Genomic DNA, 20,551 nt, shown 5'->3' with positions numbered 1-20,551 from the left:
TATATATATATATATATATATAATTATTTTTTAATTTCACCCTTGAATATTATGTTATTCAATAATTGACCTATAGGTTTTTTTTTTTTAACATGCTCTCCACATCACAATCAAATAATAGATTTAACAAACAAATAATAGATTTAACAAACGAACTCAAGCGAGCTTAATTCAAGATTTTTTTTTTAATCTTTTCTACTTCACCATTTTTTTATCACTTTTTTTTTGTAGTCGTATTTTTTTATTCTTATTATATAAGTTAACCAAAAGTATTAAACACAAAATCTTGATTTATTTTTCACTTTTTTTAAAAACATTGCATCATGTTAGCATTTTTTTTCATGTTCAGAAAAAAATTGAGAGGGCAGCGGCCGGCCTCAATCCAGTAAATACAAGGAAGATCAAAATTTGAGTTTGCCATTCTTAGCGAAAACAAAAGTTCAATTTGCTTTGCTCGGCTCCGTTTACCATTATTCTCTATGACTTATTTTATTATAGTATTACACAGCAGTCAGTCCCTAATTTGACCACCTTTTTCTTATTATTTTTCATTTTATTATTATTAGCATCACCAACGGAATCCCGTCCACGTTCATCGACCATGGAATCCAACTTCGGTTTTGCTTCGCATTTCTGTCCTTCCTACTCCCCCACGCGCCTCAACCCAAGCTTCTCTCTCCCAGTCCATCCACACAGCAAATTCCGTCATGTTAAGTGAGAGCGTGGGCAAGCGCGTGTGAATACAGGAGAGTCGCCAGTTATAAGAAACCCATGTCAGGCACGTGACGGCGCATAATAGCAAAGACCACCACCCTGATAGCATGAAAAATAAAAAAAAATACAGCCACTCACAGTTTTGAAGCTTTCACTTAGATGAACTATCTTCTCCGTTCACCAGTCTCCACATAATATTAACCTATCTGCTTCTCTGCTATTCTTTTGGGTCTCGTTATCTTGGGTTTTATTTATTTGTAGGAGGGAGGGAGGGAGACGGATGGCGGCGGCTGCTTCGCTTGGTGCAGCTAATACTGCAGTGTTGAAAGAGGTGAAGATTGAGATAGGGAGCTTCGATGGACTGAGGAGTTGGAATCCAGTTGGTTTGAGTAGGAGACGTGTCCGTTTTTATCCAGTTTCGTCCTCAACTTCCAGACCTAATTCGCTTATTAAAGCTGTCTCTACGGTGAGATTTCTCCCACTGCCTTTTTTTCTTCTTATTTATGATTTTTTTTTCTGAATTTGATAGTGAAAAGGAAATATATAAAAAATAAAGGATAATTAATTTGTTTAGTTTTGATCTGTTTGGATTGAGTCTTTTTTTTTCCTTATCGAATGCTGCTTATTTGAATCTCGCTTCTCTCTGTTTGATGCTGAGGAAACATATAACGTCAAAAGTAAGGAGAAAAGGCTTGTTTGTTTTCACTTTTTTAGTCTTCTCAATCTGATGGTGTCCTTTCTACGATTTAAAATATATAAAAGCTAAACTTCAGGTGCCGTACATCGAAATATCTTCAGAATGATGTCATGTTGTTGAATTTCTTTGTAAATGTGTGGTGCTAAGTAAATTTGGGAGGAAAAGGAAGGTGTTTGGAACCCGCGAAATTGAAATGCTCCTGATTCAACATAATTATAATTAGGTTTTCCTTAGTGAACTTGTTTATTAGTAACATTAAAGAATTGTAAGGCGGTTTCTTGAATAGAATGAGCTGAATGTTGATCGTTATTGATAAAGTTTGTGAAGTTCCTTTTTTTTTTGGTAATTTGCACGATTTTTGTGGGCAGCCAGTAAAGCCAGAAACGGAGACGAAGCGTAGTAAGGTTGAAATTATTAAAGAACACAGCAATTTTATCAGGTACCCTCTTAATGAGGAGTTGCTCACTGATGCCCCAAACATTAACGAGTCTGCTGTACAACTAATCAAGTTCCATGGGAGTTATCAGCAGTATAACAGAGAAGAACGAGGGGGGAGGTCCTACTCCTTTATGCTTCGTACAAAGAACCCATGTGGGAAAGTCCCCAACAAGTTGTACTTGACCATGGATGATCTTGCTGATCAGTTTGGAATTGGAACTCTCCGATTGACAACCAGACAAACATTTCAGCTCCATGGTGTTCTAAAGAAGAACCTCAAGACTGTGATGAGCAGCATTGTACATAGCATGGGTTCAACTCTTGGTGCATGTGGTGATCTGAACAGGAATGTTTTGGCCCCTGCTGCTCCATTTGCAAGAAAAGATTACCAATTTGCACAGCAAACCGCTGATAACATTGCTGCACTTCTAACTCCCCAGTCTGGTTTCTACTATGATATGTGGGTGGATGGAGAGAAAATCATGTCAGCAGAACCTCCAGAGGTAGTGAAGGCCCGCGATGACAATTCTCATGGAACAAACTTCCCTGATTCACCAGAGCCCATCTATGGAACTCAATTCTTGCCTAGGAAGTTTAAAATTGCTGTCACTGTGCCAACAGATAACTCTGTGGATCTTCTCACAAATGACATTGGTGTGGTTGTGGTTACTGATGCTGATGGCGAACCTCAGGGGTTTAACTTATATGTAAGCCTCAATTAATATACACTCAACAGTCCTCTTTTTTCTTCTTTACTGCCTACAGCTTTCTGTTTCTTACAATTTTCGATGCAGGTTGGTGGTGGTATGGGAAGAACTCATAGACTCGAGACCACTTTTCCTCGGTTGGCAGAACCATTGGGTTATGTACCGAAGGAAGACATTTTATATGCAGTTAAAGCTATTGTTGTAACTCAACGAGAAAATGGGAGGAGAGATGATCGTAAATACAGCAGGATGAAATATTTGATAAGCTCCTGGGGAATTGAGAAGTTTAGAGGTGTTGTGGAGCAATACTATGGGAGGAAATTTGAGCCTTCCCGTGAATTGCCGGAGTGGGAGTTTAAAAGTTACCTGGGATGGCATGAGCAGGTTAACCCTAATTTATAAGTGACATGTTGCGTTCTGTCTCATCACAGTAAAGTGTTTTCCCTATCCTGCTTTGGATCACACATTTTCTTATTATTGTCTTTTCTGCATACTGATAGATTGAAATTTATTGGTAGGGTGATGGCAGGTTGTTTTGTGGGCTCCATGTTGATAGTGGTCGTGTTGGGGGTAAAATGAAGGCGACGCTAAGGGAAATAATAGAGAAGTACAATTTGGATGTACGTCTCACTCCAAACCAGAACATCATCTTGTGTGGTATTCGCAAAGCATGGAAGCACCCCATCACCACAGCTCTTGCACAGGCTGGTTTGCTGGTAAGACCTTTTTCTTTTGATGTCTGTATTATTTTCTGTCTGTGTATTCCATAACTGTGAAATTTTTCTCAGAGTTAAGTTCATTGATAAATATGACCACGAATATATCATTTTCTTGTTCCTTGAGACTGGGTGTTAGAATTTGTATAATTGAACTTCTTAATTCTTAGTGAATTGTCAAAGTGGATCTATTATGAAACCGTTTGTGAACTAAAGCAAGGATTTGATATTGTGCTTTCATAATTAAAATAAAAAATTTCATTTTGTAATTGGTTAGGTCTCATCAGATGGTTCCATTATGATTTAGATGGAATTAACACACAATTGGAAACCTAACATGGAGTTGAACTGTTATAAATACCATGCCATCACAATATCTGGATTTCTTTCCCCTTTATTTATCTATTTTTCCAATCAAATGGCAGAGCGCAGGTCTTTTTTTTTTTTAAATCTCACGATGCCTTCATTTAACTTATAGTTAAGTTTGCTAAAGACTATTTTATAGTCACTCGTTGGTATCAATTTATCAGTGGACACTTTCCAGAATTATTATTCAATGTAATGGACATAATAATCACATGTAATGTCAACAGTCGATCTGTCAGGCAAACCTTTTGCAATTGTAATTGACATTTAAAGTCTGTAACAACATTCTTGCATGGTCTGTCAAAACGATCCACTTAACATGACTGTTTCTTGCTCCAAGCATTCATCTACTACTGTCTGAATGGTTCTGCTGCAGTTTAGTTGGCAAATAGTGAATTTCTTGAGGTTATTACAATGTCTATTTGGCTAGCTAGGTTTTCATTCTACTTGTTTAGTTTAGTTTTGTTTTATTTTCTTCATATTTGTGGTTTTGATTAATATTGCTCCTGCACAGCAACCCAAGTATGTGGACCCCCTCAATTTGACTGCAATGGCTTGTCCAGCCTTTCCACTGTGCCCATTGGCAATCACTGAAGCTGAACGGGGAATACCTGACATCCTCAAACGTGTTAGAGCTGTATTTGAGAAGGTATGTCCATTCAATCAAGTTCGTGAGAAATGTACCAAGCATTTATAGATGAAAGTGCTGAGTTGTCAATTCCATGCAAATGGAAATCGAGACCTCATTTACAGGTAGTTCTTTGTGATTTCAGGTTGGTCTTAAATACAATGAATCTGTGGTAATAAGGGCAACTGGCTGTCCCAATGGCTGTGCCAGACCATACATGGCTGAACTTGGATTTGTGGGTGATGGTCCTAATAGCTACCAGGTATACGTGTCTTCCTTTCGCATTTGCTTTTTTTTTTTATCAGTAATTAAAGGAAAACATAATGAACCATTCACGTTGTTTTCAAACAGATTTGGCTTGGGGGAACGCCCAATCAAACTTCATTAGCAAGAACTTTCATGAATAAGGTTAAGATTCATGATTTTGAAAAGGTTTTGGAACCTCTGTTTTATTATTGGAAACGGAAAAGACAACCCAAAGAATCATTTGGTGACTTCACAAACCGTGTGGTGAGTATAGAGTTTACTACCTTGCAAATTAGCATCTCTCGACCCATTTGAGGAGAAGTTGGCTTGTGAAATTTATCCAATCCCATTGAAAATTTCACCTAGTATTGACTCGATTATTTTTGTCAGGGATTTGAGATGCTTCAAGAGTGGGTTGATAAATGGGATGGTGTGGTGGCTACACGACCTACATACAACCTGAGGCTCTTTACTGACAAGGATACATATGAAAAAATGGATGAACTTGCAAAATTGCAGAACAAAACTGCTCATCAGTTGGCCATGGAAGTTGTTCGCAATTATGCTGTAACTCATCAAAACGAGAAAGGAGAATGAGTGACCTATGTATATCTTCCGCCATCTTATTGCCTGGCAAAATGGCTGAGGTGATTGTGGAACAGTCTCTCTTTCTTAGTCTTCTGTGCTGTTATAGGTCGGTAGCAGCTGTAATGCATGGTGCTAAGTGTCAGTGTCATTTTGTATCCCAGTTTTGCTTGTTTAGGCTTTTTTTTTACAAGACCTGTATTTTACACGGCCTTGAATTTTATCAAGTGAATGTTTGTTGAGTGTTTTTCATTTATTTTTCCACTGATAAACTCTCTTTTCATTTATTTTTCATTCTACGGGGAGGACTGGTCCCTTGATGCTAGACCCAACCCTTCTCGGCTTGATTCTTTATTTTTAGTTGCAGATGTAGAACGCTCTTCTTGGATTAAAATTGGAAATTGCGAGTATTTGATGTTCCAACTTTTGTCTCTCTCTCGGGGGATCGGATAGTGTTTTGAATTCCTGGATAATTGAGGTCGGCAGTGTCATATTACTTTCTAGTTTGGATCAACTGTTTCTGGAGGGTGAAGTTAACCAGAGGCCATATCTCAAGGCAACCATTTCAGCTACAGAAAAATGGAAGTGTTTTGTGATAATTTGTATCAAAGTTTTCCGTGGTAGTAATAATTTGGACAACCTAAATTGAAGGGAAAATCGAGTTGTTCGATCAGTATATGGTTGGGTGCTCCACTCTAATTCTTGAAATGAAATATAAAAAAGGTGTTTCCCGAGTAGTAGGAGTTAACCCTACTCTGTACCTTGAAAAATAACAGGTTCGTAAACGCCTTTAGTCCTTCTGAGCAACTTTAAATTGAAAGAGGAGGAGATTGGGTCTGAGGAATTGGGTTCTATAAAATGAAACATGGATGGAGAAGAGGAGGTTTGAAAGGAGGAGACTTCTCCTTTAAAAGCATACAAGTGAGTACGTCTTTTACATTACATTCATAATCCAAACATCAAAGAGCATTAAAAAAAAAAAAGACATCAAATTGTCACTTCCGGCAGATACGAGCAGTTGGCATTGTGACACAAATAGGAGCATACTTCTTCTTAGCTTCTGGGGTCCCTCGCTGAGGTTCTTCATCAGCGATGGCGACTCTGGCAATGGAGAAGGCAGCAGCAGCTGCAGCTGCAAACATCAAATCCCTCCTCCCACTGCTACTCTCTTCTTTGTTCTTCATCTCCACATTGACTCCCTCTGTGGTTCTTGAGGCCTTGGCCACAATGAGCCCTCTGCGTGGGGGGGTTGTCAAAGGCTGTTTCGCCATGGTTGAACCAGCTAGGAACGAGGCTGTCATGGTCATGGATGCCATCTCTGCTCTGCAAGTTCTTTGCTCTTCTCTGTCGCTGAGTGTTTGTTTCTCACTCTCACAGGCACGTAAAGAATGGATTGAACTATTATTAGTTTACGAGTTCAAATGGCTCAAAGGACTTGATGGGAGACCATCATCCATTTCCTTATCCCAAAGAGTGTTTGCACGAATGGGTTAGTGCCACGTGTTGCTTTATCTTTGCCAGAACTTGTGGTTACGAGGTCCTGTGGTCAGGAGTGGACATCAATAGGCTAATCTCGAACTCAAAACAGGAAAAGTAATCTTTGGTAAATTGCCAGCATTCGCTCCCCAGGACATCACTTGAGGCTTGAATTTTTTAACCGAATTTAGGGCCTGCAAAAGAAATCATAATACTACAGAAAAAGCAGACTACGAACAAAATTTATATAAAAATGGACAAAAAAGGAGAGACGTCCAATTGCCTCGAATGACATGCTCATAATTTTATAGCAGTATGATACAGTAGCACAATACATCGCTCTGAAACTAGAAAAAAGCGAATTGTTTCACCCTCTTACAAAATTCCATGTCGAAGGGATTGATGCACCTAGATCCAGTTCATTCATTATTTCCAACAAGAGCAAAAGCAATATTAGAGCCGTTGATAGCTATATGTCGCGCCCAAATGCATCGGTCGGTGTTCAATCAGCACTCGTAGATTAAAAAAAAAATTCACTTGAAACCTAGAAATCACTACTCTTGAAGCAGCTCTATTGTTCTGTTCATGTTTCTTTTCAAACCTAATTCCAGCCTTGAGCCTCCAATGTTCTCCCAACATCAAACTTTACTGCAACAAAAATCTAAAAATTATAAGACATGAACTGTTCACAACCACAGAATCGAATATTCTAGCATGCAAGCAATGGTCCTTTGATTTGAATCACTTTACCACATTAATCTTTATGTGGAGATTTTTTGCTTATGATTGGAGAGGCAACATAAACACCAGAGGCAGCAAGATTTAAATAAATCACAACACAGATAGGGTGCATCAAGGAAAAAACATAGCATTAAACTGATGTTAACAGCAAACCAATCCAAGTTGGTCAAAAAAATAATTTTCTTTTTTAAAAAAAATCCAAAATTCATGACAAAAAAGATCACATATTTGAAGCCTTAACAACCTATTAAGCAATTCATACTACTCCTGGACATATGACCTCATGTTTCAGAATCCCTAGCTCCAATCAGGCCTCCACTCTCTCCACATCTTCAAGGACAAGGGTTTTTGTTGGCTTTGCTAGTAGATCAGTGAACTCTTGGAAAGGAGATTTCATAAAGCGAGTCTCCGTCCAGAAATCAGGAGTCAAGAAACCATAGGTTTTCAAGAGACAGTCAAAAGAGGTCTGCATCACAAAGTACATCCATGAACTAATTCAATCGATTGATACAAGAAAAAAGGATGCAATTAACCAGAACAAATAGGATTGTCTAGCATCATTACACAAAAATAAATATTTCATCGCTGAGAACTTTTGGCTTTGGCAAGATAGGAATACCAAACAGTTCGGTAAAAGAAAATCATGCATACGCACTCACAGGCCACTCTTCCAGGTTTCAACAATGTCAAAATATTCATCAACAATGACAAAACAAAAAAAAAAAAAGGGCAACGCCTGTTTAACCCACTCTGCCAACTAACGACTGGCTCCGGAAACACACTTGAGGATCAATGTTCTAGAGCCATCCGATCAAACACAAGCAAAACATTCTACTTATAGCAACAAGGAAACATCACTTAATATACTACGTCATTGAAGAGACATAACAAAATACAATTTATGAACACAAACTTAATTACCTAAGTGAAAAATACATATAAAGAAGAATTCATTGAGATGACACATGAACACAACATGAAGGGCAAAAAATTATTGGAAGGGAGGCAGGGGACTCTCAACATCTACCAATAAGTAGAGTCAACAAAATATGATTAGTCATTTCCACGAAACCAAATTAACTTAATCAAAGGAATTATAAACAAAAATGGCAGACATATTAAACTGATTGAAAAAAATAAAAGTCAAACCTTGACAAAGTTGCCAAGAGTCTTAGTAGACCCTCTGGAAGAAGTAAAAACATCCTCAATCCCAGCAAATTGAAGCACCTTCTTAGGAACTCTAGCCGCGACAATTCCCGCACCACGAGGAGCAGGCACCATCCTCAACTTCACAGACCCACACTTCCCAGTAACCTTACAAAGCACAGTATGTGGCTGCCCAACTTTGCTACCCCAATACCCTCTCCTCACAGGAATAACAGACAATTTGGCTAGTATAATCGCACCACGAATGGCAGTCGCCACTTCCTTCGAACACTTAACTCCCAAACCCACGTGTCCATTCCCATCACCAACAACCACAAAGGTCTTAAACCTAGTCCTTTGACCGGAACGTGTTTTTTTCTGTACCGGAGTGATCTTCATGACCTCATCCTTCATGCCTGGTCCAACAAGAGTGTCAATAATTTGATACTCTTTGATTGGGAGTGAGTGGAGGTAGATTTGTTCGAGAGAACGGATTTTTCCGTCGCGAACGAGACGTCCAAACTTGGTAACTGGGACCCATTTTTTCCTCCTCATCACGGCGAGCACGGCGGCGACCACCTCGTCCTCCGCGTTCTCCGCGTGGGCCGCCGAATCCACGGCGGAAGGATCCACGGTCGCCTCCCCGTTCCCCACCTGCTCCTCTGTCTGCCATGATTGCAAAATGTGGGTTGGGGTGTGGAGGCGATATAGTTTTTGGAGGAGGAGAACAGAGATGACGGCGGCGGCTAGGGTTTTAGATATTTGTGCATGTGAGTTTTATTTAGGGTTTTCTTTCTTTCTATTTTGGTTTGGGTAAGCGATTGGGCTTGGCTGCAAATTATTTGGTGCAAGTGATGGGCTTAAGATTGAGGCGGCCCATAATAAGAAGAAGAGAGTGGAGGGCTCAGGGCTGGTAAAAGTATCCAAAAAATAAAATACAAGTAATTACCCATTTTCCAAAACTTTTCGAAACATTCGGTAATTAGGATGAACCTTGGTACGCTCGCCCTAGTAATATATCTCTCATACAGCACAATCTCTCATGCCAGACCTATCTACCCTCTAGGCCATGTCAGGTTACACTTTGATCCTTGTTATCGGGCGGAGCTAGCTTTATTTGCTAGGAAATATTAAAATTAATATAAGAATATATAATATTTATTTTAATTTATTATATTTGAGTTGTAAAAAAAAATTATAATTTAGTTTTATTTAAATAATTACTACAAATATATAATGATCTTCATATAAAGTAAAAGGTTGAAGTAATACCAAATTAAATCAAATCACTAAAGTTAATTTCATCTTTATAATGTATCCTTCACTTTAATATTGCTATTTTTTATACCTATTAAATATAAACATGAAAAGTATATAAGAATCATTAGGTAAAGCGAAACATTATTTATGTTTGATAAATTTTAAAATAAAATAAAAAATTAAAAAAATATATTTTTTATATATTTATTTTAATTGTCCTCGTCGTTCTTTCATATAATAGAAATTATCGATTATCATATTAATTGTGAATCTTTCAGCAATTTTTTTTTCTATATAGAAAATCAAATAATTTGCAAGAAAACCATCCCCCATCTAATTGCGAAGTCTTATTTAACAATTTTCATCACTGAAAAAGCTTGTTCAATAGTTGTTGTCGAAATAGGAAGAGTCAAAATAATAATCAACCTGCCAACTAGTAGATAAATTATTGATTTTTCTGTTTAAACCAATTCTTGATATAAATCAACAATCGATGACATGTTTTTTTAACTTTGAATGATTGGGTACATCAAGCTCATAATGCTGCAACTGAAGTTTCAAATAAATTTTTTATTGGTCAGAAAAATTTTCAGGACAGAATTTGCCAACAAGTAAGCATATATCTTAAACATTGAATAATTTATAGTTATTTTTAGGATCTAAAGTTGTGCTCAACTTAAAAAGCTCTATTGCATGCTCATTGAATCTATTATTTAGCTCTTATAATTGTTAATCAATGATAGCTGTAAATATATCAACTCGGTAGTGATGTTCAACTATTACTAATTTATTTAGGGTGAAATCATCCCATAATAGAAAAACAAGTTTTTATATCAGGAACTTCAATGTCTTGATGCTTACAAAATGATGTCACTTCTTTTAAAAGAGTTTTCCAATCATCATCTCTTAACTTCTGAATTAAAGTCTTTATAGTAGTCACCAAATCTATAGTATTTAAAATGTCTTGAGATTTTTATTGCAGGGCTTCGCAAAGCATATCAGTAATTCCCATAATATTCTTAATTATATGTAAGATGAATGCAAAATCAAATAACATTAGCAACATAAATTAAAAAGTTGTATCACCACGTCGAGAATAAGTAAATCCATCTAAAGCAATGTTTTCAAGAACCAAGCAAGTCGCCTCATACATTTTTATCAAACTACAAATTGATTTAAAATGCGAACTCCATTTGTTATCTCTAGGTCGTTGCAAATCACCTACTTGATTAACTCCTTTACTTGTTTCAATCGAATAAATATTTAATTGTACCTACTTAAAAAACCCGTAATTTATCATTACACTTACAAGAAGCATTAATAATGTTAATAATAAAAATTAAATTCTAAAAGAATGTGTGAACATCAGATATTTCTCTAACTATAATAATAAGAGCTAATTATAATTGATGAGCTAAGCAATGTACATAATATGTATATATTTCTCTAGCTACAACAATAAGAGCTAATTATAATTAATGAGCTAAGCAATGTACATAATATGTATAAGGGCAATCATTAATGAATAAAACTTACAAACCATTCCATTCTCCATGCATATTACTAGCATCATCATACCTTTTGCCCCTAATATTTTGAACATCAAGATTGTGATAAGATAAAACCAAGGAAATCACTCCTTTAAGAGTTGAGAAGGTTATATCTTTGATATAAACTATATTAAAAAATCATTCTCTTATAAATCAATTTCTATCAACAAACCTAATAACAAAGGTCATTTACTCTCTTCTAGATTCATCTCGAGCTTCATCAATAATTAAACAAAATTCTGCATCACTAATCTTATGACAAATTAAAAAATGAACATTTCTAGTAAAGATATGCAAAATTTCTTTTTGAATTTGATGTGAGGTGTATTTAACATTTTGTGAAACATTACCCAAAACAAAAGCACCTACTTGTTCATTGTATAATGCTAAAAGTTCCATCATTTCAAGAAAATTACATCAGTTTATAGCACATGCTTGAAATGTAAGCAAATAAATAATATCTATTAAAGCTTTAATATGCAATTGATTATTTAGAATTTCTTGAGTAGTTTGCCTTTTAACTACCTTCTCAATATAACATGACTGATTTTTCAAATTTTTCAAGCACCTGGTAGCAAATCTATAAGCTAAATTAATTTGGACATTTTCCTATATGAGTAAAAAAAGCACAACATTCCCCATCATTAACTTTGTTCCAACAATTAAATCCTTTAACAATAAGTGTGTATGATCCTGGCTTTCCAGATGGTTTACTTGGAAATAAATAGCAAGGAAAACAAATGCAGTATTTTTCTACGAATATTCATGTCACGGATAACTTTTGAACCATTAAGACTGAAATCGATGAGGATGTTTTTTACCAGTTAATGAATATTCAGACATCAAAGGTTAATATGGCCCCATATTAATGTATGCCCTTCAAATTTCATCTTTTTGATTAACCTGGTATTTCTAAATTTGAGGACGATTACTTGGATCTCTAATTAAATGAGCAATGTCGATTTTAGTAAGAGGTTGCTCACTGATTAACATAGGTTCTTTGTAAATTGAAGCATTTGGGGATACTCAACCATAACTTCAACATTACATATTAGAGTTGGTTCACTGGGCTATGAGTTGTCAATATTTTTTTTTAAAAATCAATTCTTCTTATTTTGTTCATGTTCAACCTAAAATCAAAACATATATCGTAAGAAAAAATTGATAATTTTAGTGGTTTTGCTAAAAACCAAACATAAGAAAAAATCCAAGCATAATAAAAACAAATCAATAAAATATATATAATTAATTAGAAAAAATCACTCTAATAATAATTCAAAAAACAATTGGTAGAACTAGCAGATTTGAGGAAAAAATGAAGCAAAAATGGTAGAATTATAAAAAATAACCTCATCAAATTATTAACAAATATCTCAAAACAAAAAAAAAATATAGATTTTAAATTTAAGTTCCCTTTTTTTGTTTGATGAAAGATAAATTAATTGATAACTCTGCTTCAATATTTTTGCCAGAAAATTTTACTTGTGATTTATATTTATATTTTTGTTTTTTTTTTCGACTAAAAGATTTATATTAAGGCTATGCAAAGAAATGATTTTATATTTGTAGGATTTATGCTAGGGCTATGAGAAGTAATTCAAAGGAAATCAAAAGTAAAGTTACACTTAATTACTGTAAGAAGGCCCACCATTTTAAAATAAAAAATATCACATCTCCTCACATGTAATTACCCAGTAACAAAAAAAAATTAAAATGGCTTGTAGGGGGGCGGGCCCCTGTTTGCCCCATTTATTTCTGCCCCTTCTTCTTATACTACTTCTCTCTCTCTTTTTTTATTTTCTAGGTGCAAAGCAAGGCTATCAAAATTATGATTTTACGAATCAACCATGCTTATCGTGAAAAATTAATTAAAAAATAAAAAAATTAAAATTAGATAAAATTGGATTGAATCAAGTGAAATTATGATTTTATATATGAGTTTATGAGTTTGAATATAAAAAGTATTATTATCTATTCCATTCCTATTTTTTATCCATTAAAGATGATTTTTTGTTTAGATTTTTCCTTTTTCTACCCTAATGTCCCTTCCTCTCAACTCATCATTCATCTCTCCTCCTCTCAGCTTATCTAGAAATGGTAAATGGTAGCCTAGTAACTCAACATGTACACTCATTTTCCCTTTTTTTTTTTTTTATAGTAGATCAAGTATGGAATGTTGGATAATAGTATTATGTCTCATTGCCATTACTTCTTCCTGCTCTTAATTTTTCAGTGTTAGAGAATTTTTTAGGATTAAAGTAATTATAACACATAAGGAGCGTGAATTAGGTATATCCTTTTTATTAACAAATAATGCAAGTTAATTTAAATAAATAAAATAACCAACAATATAATTAAAATGTTTAAAGTAAAGAGATAAGAAAGAGAATTTACAAACTCATTTTTAACATGGTTTGGCAAGTCTATACTCACATCTCAAGTAATAAATTGTCATTCAGTATTGTATTTCTTCACAAGTCCAGGTTCAGAGTACCATAACTACTTGATGAATCTACACCAAAATTTCACATCACTTAAAGATATTTCATCTTCAAGATTTTTCACCACTTGATGAATCCACATATAAATTTTTCTCACTTGAAGATATATCATTTTCAAGATTTGTTTTTGGTGAAATTACCTTATTAATACCAAAAGTTTATACCTAATTCTCAAAGGTTTATAAGTATGATTTTTGTTATCATAAATAACTCTATTGATATAGTGGATAATACAATTGAAAGTTTTAATATCTCAAATCTTACAAGATAACACTTAAAAGATTTGAAGGTGTTTAAGTGTGGTGAGAATGAGATTAAATAATCTTATGCTAGAATATAAAGGTTTCATAGCATCAATTAGAGTATAATCAATTATTGATGAATTTATAGTGTTTTAATACTTAGAATAACTTGTGTATCATATGGATTTACATTCTCTTACTAATTGTACAATTAGGCAAGCTCTGTGTGTGTGTTTCTAGTAAAAACTAGTCATTTATAATAGTTACAACTCATATAGGTTTGCATTCTCTTACTAATTTTACAATTAGGCAAGCTGTGTGTATGTGTGTTTCTAGCAAAAACTAGTCATTTATAGTAGTTATAACTCATATAGGTTTGCATTCTCTTACTAATTTTACAATTAGGCAAGTTGTGTGTATGTTTCTGGCAAAAACTAGTCATTTATAGTAGTTACAACTCCATTAATGACTAAAATGGTCAACTAAATTAAATTAGTCAAGTCAATTAATGGACCCATTCTTGTATAATTTCCAAGTGTTCATTATGGATGAACAAATGGTCGACCAGTTTATTTGGTCAGGGTAAACAGTCGATTTATTCATGTAAAATTTTAATTTTATCAGTTTTAACTAAGGTGAATTCTAAGAACTGTTTAACAAGTTTTTAATCAATCATTTTAAATGTATACATAATGAATATGTATGCATTCATTTTAATTTATGTTATGATGATTAGATATAGGATTTATATAAAGCACTAAAATGAACAATTTATTATAAGTCTTCAATATGCTTATTAGTTCAATCCTTATATTATTGTTATCACACCCAGATATTGCGGTAACCGATTAAAATTATTATCATTTGATTGGAAAAAATAACAGATATTTGGCATCTTGTTCTATTAGGAGAAAATGTCTTTTTCAATGAGTTGCCACTTAGTATTATAGTCACTAGGAACATTAATTGGTCAACAGAAATTCAATAGTACGAGACTTGTTACACGAAAGGAAAGATACTATTACCCCTTAAGCGTCTATCTCAAACAAGTTGAATTGTTGATTTTATTTAAAATTGCTAAGAGTTTACATGGTCCGCCTAGCATATTCTTGACTTTAGCATCAATGAATATTCAATTATAAATATTTTTAATTTTGTTGTTGATAAATATTGTACAACTTAAAAAGAGTGGTATTTTTGACTTTAATGGCAGTGAATAAATCTATAAAATTCCATATTAAACAAAATATAAACTTTTAATTTTTTATTTTTTTGATACTAAAAGTGACAGGGTAATTAGATTTGCACACAGTGAGTGAGAAAGGTGAATTATATTTGCAAAGGCAGGGAAGAGAAGGCTTACCTGGTTCGCTGGAGAAGAAGCTGGATGATGAGGGAACGACTAACCAATGCTACTTCCTTTCCTTCGTTCTTTCTCTGATTTTTAGATCAGTAGAGAAGAACTGATCAATGCTAGTTCCTCTCCATTCTTTCTCTGGTTCCCTGTTTTGTTTGTCTTACCTCATGTTGTTCGTTCCTGCCTATGTTTACCTTCTGCTGGCAATGAGAACCTCTGCTGGGCGCTGCTGTCGGTTAAAGCTAGGGTGTTGGACACTACTTCTACTACTCACAATGGCAACTTCCTGAGAAGAGGATATATGCTGGTCGCAGTGGTAGCTTGTTTAGAGGAGCTGCTGTCGTTGGTTGCTGATGGTGTGACTGAAAGTCAAGTTGCTGAAAATAGCATTGCCGCTGCTGGTAAGAGGAGGTTGCTACTGGTTCTACCACTATAGCTGAGGGAAGGTGTGGCTGAGGAGCACCCGTCGTCTCTACTTTGATGAAAAAAAGTGGAAAATCAAGACTGCTGGAACTTAGGAGTACTCTTGTTGATGATCACGGTTTTGAACTAAAAGACCCCTAGGTTAAAGACAAAGCTGTTGTTTATGATTTAAAAATCTGTTGTTATTGTAGGAGTGCATGCTTGATGGCTCATAATATTTCATAAAGGAAGATGATGTGCTGGAGAAGAAGGAGTTGCACTGCTTATCTACTGGTGTGGTCATCGCTGGTGCCGAATGAGGAAACTTGTTGTTGTTGCTGCAGTAAGTAATACTCTTCCCTTCTTCGAAGGTCTCGTTCTCTTCCTTCTTCAAAGTGTAAGGGTGGCGATGTCTAGGCATTGTCTATAGAGAAAGAGAGCTGCTAATAGGGTGGTTTGGTCTCGAGCCTGAAAAGAAAAAAGTAAAGATGGAGCTTCTTCCTCTATGCTCTGATCTTGCAAACTAGGGAAGAAGAAAGGAAGCTAGCTAAAGGATAATGAGGGTAGGGGGTGTTTTATGGCTGATTTTGAGACTAGAGAAGAAAAGAAAAAAAACTAAGGGAAGGGCAGCGACGATTAATTTAGGATTCGACCACGTCTTTTTTTTTGTTTGTAAATATCTTTTTTTTAGGGTTTTTAGTAATGATTTTCTTCTGCGTTTCTTCTACCTTCTTTGGTGCATACACTAAGGTATGTATTTATAGTGTCAGAGCCCCATCGCTTACAAGAATTAAAGTCTCAATTGAACTCATTTTCTTTTTTAAAGTTCGAATTAGAATCAAATTTAACAGCAAACAACGATCATTATTTTAAAGGTAAGGATTATCTTGAAGGTAAGGATAGAATGACAAAAGCACATTGTAGCTCCTAGTTTCCTTGCAAGCTGACAAATCTTATTTTTTATAGAAATAAATCTTTGATCTTTTAATTTTACATTTTAAACCCCGTAAAAATTAAATTAAAAATCAATGAGCCAAAATTAGGTTACAATAATTGTTATCATCAAAATATATAAAAATATAAATGTGTGACCTAAAAATCAACAAAAAAGATAGGATAGGCTGGGTATTTATAAGAAGTAAATGAGACATATGGTTTATTCCAAATTATTAGAGAATTATATAAATCATATCCTCAAACTTAACTTAACAGCTTAAGCTATTGAATTAAGATAGTTCCTTGACATGGTATTATAGTCTTAATGATTAAGCAGTCACGAGTTCGAATCTCACCATCTCTATTTATTTGATAAAAATTAAGTACAAAATAGTGTGGGTGTATACAAGTTTCAAGCTCAAAGAGCTTTCACTTGAGGGGATGTGTTGGAAAATTATATAAATCATATCTTGAAACTTTATCTAACAATTTAAGTTATTGAGTTGAGATGATCCTTTGACATAAATGATCGAGTTGTACAATGATTAAGGAAGATTCCAAGTCCGACCAACAACATTAAAAGATTGACAAGCTTTCCTATAAACCCCCGAGTCCTTTAGACTATGAATTGAAAAGGTATGGATTTGGTATTCAATTTGGTTAAACTTATAATGGGTTTGAGAATTTGTTTTCATATTTTGCTTATAAGCTTTACCACTATTTTAATTTTTTTCATTTCTATTTTGTACTGAGTAAAATATTTTTAGCTTATTGATTAGGAAAGACTTACAAACCAATAAAAAAATATGAATTATAAAAATAAAAATTTACTCTACAAACATCTAATTGGAGGGTGTAAGTTTTATGAGTATGAATTAAACGATCCAATTACATAAATGAATTATTTTAAAAACTAGTTTCTATATTTGGATATTGGATGTCAATGCATGTCAATATTACTTGTTGCTTTGTTTCCAATTGAGCTAAACTAAATATAATGAATTTGAAACTTGGAATACAATGAACAATCTAGTCCACTAAACTTGAAATACAACTAAAAATCTAGTTTTGTAACAACTGATAGGCGATTAAATTATTTGCAGCTGAGAAAAGGCTGACATTTATAATGAAGCCTCATGTTTTGAACCATTAAAATCTATTTACATGATTGTTAGTTAATGAAAATCTATGAACATAATTGTATTGGATTATATTTTTATGTTACATAAACTATGTATGAATTTTAATTTGAAGCATGTACTTTAAGGTAATTTTGTATTGTTTATTTCACTTTTGTCTTATATATGCTATATTGTCAGTTACTGCTCAGCTAAAAATATCTATGTAATTAAGTTAAAAAAATTTATTTAAAATTTTACTATATGTTTTTATGATCTGAGTTTATATCATATTTTTTGTATTGTATCAAAAAAATATTTTTGACATGCTAATATTCATGTTCAACCCTATTAGCTTTTGTTTTCACCCCTTCTTTTGGGCTTTATTAGATCTATCTAGGCTTCATCAAGAATTGAGGTTTGAGCTTGGTTTGGATATTAATACCATGCTGTCACCATATGATCTTAGACTGGTTGCTTAACTTTTCGTGGACCATAATGCTTTGTGTAAGTCCAACTTCTCTTTCCATTATGGCTAAAACAATCGACTAACTTGGCAGCATAAACTAATCAACCAACTTTACGAGTATGTTTGTTTTCATAATAGTTTCTGTGATTATGATTTAAATCGAACACAATATTTTTTTATTATATTGTGTTTGATTTAATAATACAACATTTTTTTATTATATTGTGTTTGATTTAAATAGTTGTTTGGCTATAATTAAAAATGCTTCTAATAATAATAATAATAATAATAATAAGTTTTTATTTAAAATTGTAATTGAAGTTGTTGTTATTGCATATTAAATCATTAAAGAGAACAACTAATTTATTTATCATAGTCAAAACATAATAAATTATATTGTAGTAGGTTTCGTGACTGTAATTTAAAAAATATTTTAAAAAACACATAAATATAAGTCTGCATGAAGCCCTTAACAAAGAAAAACTTTCTAACTAAACAGGCTATCTTAAACGTATGGATGACTTTCTCAGGTTGTTGTTGGTTTTTTTGAGTGTTTTCGAATATTGCTAGCGTTGGGTAACCTGTGAAAGTAAATTTGGCTTTTAATACTTCAGAAGCAGAGAAGATACTACATGGGCCCAGAGGACCTACTGCTACCCGAGTTTTTACTTGCTCATAGCAGCACTGAATCTATACAAAATAAATAATTAACATCCAAGTAGTTGTGATATTGTGTTTTAAGAATCAATTTCTTTTTCTTTTTTTCCTTCTAAAATGTTGATTTTCCATAAGAATCTCAGAACTACGTTGAAAGTCTACGTAAATCTTGCTTCAAGCTTTTTAAAAGTTTACCTGCGGTCATGAACTGCTGATTTTCCTCTCTTTTGCTGTGAGGGAGCATTGTTATCCAAAAGCCAATTATAAGGCAATCACGTAGAGATTCGCATAGATGGTCAAAGCCTTCCAAAGAGATGTATCTGTGCTATTAAATAAATATATAAATATTTTTAGAAATTAATTATTAATTTATGTACATAAATTTTTAAAGTTAATTGTAAGGTTTTAATTTAAATATCTCATCTAAAATATTAAATAATAAATTTAAAAGTACATAAAACTAAAATAAAAGTAAAAATATACTCATTATTAAAGTTACATTATATGATATTTTGTTAAATACAATTCATTTATAATTAAATCTGAATCGATATTGTAATAAGTTTTTAACCGAGATAAAATAACAATTTTATGTCAACTAGAAAATAAAATAATTAAATTTTTTTCCTCTCTCAATTCCCCCTTACTTTATTTGATTATTTATTAGGTTATTGTTGTACTTTGTAAATTTATAAGATTATTCTTTTATTTTTTTATGTTTTTTCCATACTTTTTTCTCTTGTCTTTTCTTTTCTTTTCTTTTTATATTCTATTTTTACCCAATTAGCAATATATAAAAAAAGAAAGAGCTAATTTAATTTATTTTTTAATGGCAAATAACCATTTTACTTTGAATGAGTTATTTTACTTTTATTTGATGGTCATTTTTTAGCACTATAAAGTTTCATCCAAAAATTTTAACTAGATTTTATTTAATATATTTTATAATTCCTCATAAAATTTCAACTTAATTTAATAATTGGATTGAAAATTACGCTCAATAATGTAAAGTTGGTTAAATTGTGATTTTTTATTAAATTGCTAAATTTTTAAAAAAATTCTGAAATTTTAATTTAAGCTAAATTAGAAGGGTCTACATAAATTTTAAGAATTTTTTTGATAACTTAATTAAAAATTATAATTTTTTTTCTTATATAAAACAAATAAAAAAAACTTGATAAAATCGCTCATCCAAGCTTTTAACATGCCTCCGCACTTATATATATATATATATATATATCAACGAGGTTGATATCAGGATTCCCAGCTACCTTGGCTTTGAGGAAGAAGAGGAGAGGACAAGAGCATGAGCTCCAAGATAAACGACAAAATCGTTCTTTGTGTCCAATAAATTACTGCCACTTGCTTCGTTATAAATGATGACATTGACTTGAGTGTATTTCGACATGCAAAATATGCTGTGGGTTTGTTGTATTAATACCAAGTGATTACAGACAAGTAACATCTTAAAAGACTTAAAGTACTCTAATATTTAATTAAGAGAATAAATTAACCATGTCTTGGCTTTGTTTACTGTGCTGGATTTAAATTACTCAGCACTGAGGTTGGTTTTGAATTGAAACACTGCATCTACAGTAA

At 33.3% G+C, this 20,551-nt stretch overlaps 2 protein-coding genes and 1 pseudogene across 2 annotated transcripts; 1 reads left to right on the top strand and 2 right to left on the bottom strand.

Moving 5' to 3' along the window:
• The first annotated feature begins 823 nt into the window (after positions 1-823).
• Positions 824-5,391, top strand: LOC105140330 (sulfite reductase [ferredoxin], chloroplastic-like). The gene is made up of 8 exons (XM_011047122.1): positions 824-1,180; positions 1,780-2,556; positions 2,644-2,940; positions 3,075-3,272; positions 4,153-4,287; positions 4,412-4,528; positions 4,618-4,776; positions 4,903-5,391. The coding sequence occupies exons 1-8, from the start codon at positions 995-997 to the stop codon at positions 5,107-5,109; spliced, it is 2,076 nt and encodes a 691-aa protein (XP_011045424.1). The 5' UTR covers positions 824-994; the 3' UTR covers positions 5,110-5,391.
• A 541-nt stretch (positions 5,392-5,932) lies between these two features.
• Positions 5,933-6,507, bottom strand: LOC105140329 (photosystem II 5 kDa protein, chloroplastic-like). The gene has a single exon (XM_011047121.1). It carries the CDS (start codon positions 6,411-6,413, stop codon positions 6,093-6,095), a length of 321 nt encoding a protein of 106 aa, XP_011045423.1. The 5' UTR covers positions 6,414-6,507; the 3' UTR covers positions 5,933-6,092.
• A 909-nt stretch (positions 6,508-7,416) lies between these two features.
• On the bottom strand, positions 7,417-9,329 carry LOC105140328 (40S ribosomal protein S2-4-like; annotated as a pseudogene).
• Between the last annotated feature and the right edge of the window lie 11,222 nt (positions 9,330-20,551).

The sequence above is a fragment of the Populus euphratica genome, unplaced genomic scaffold, assembly GCF_000495115.2.
Source record: "Populus euphratica unplaced genomic scaffold, PopEup_1.0 scaffold105.1, whole genome shotgun sequence".
Taxonomy (NCBI): domain Eukaryota; kingdom Viridiplantae; phylum Streptophyta; class Magnoliopsida; order Malpighiales; family Salicaceae; genus Populus; species Populus euphratica.
The sequence above is the reverse complement of the archived record's forward strand: the minus strand, read 5'-3'. Positions and strand labels throughout refer to the sequence as shown.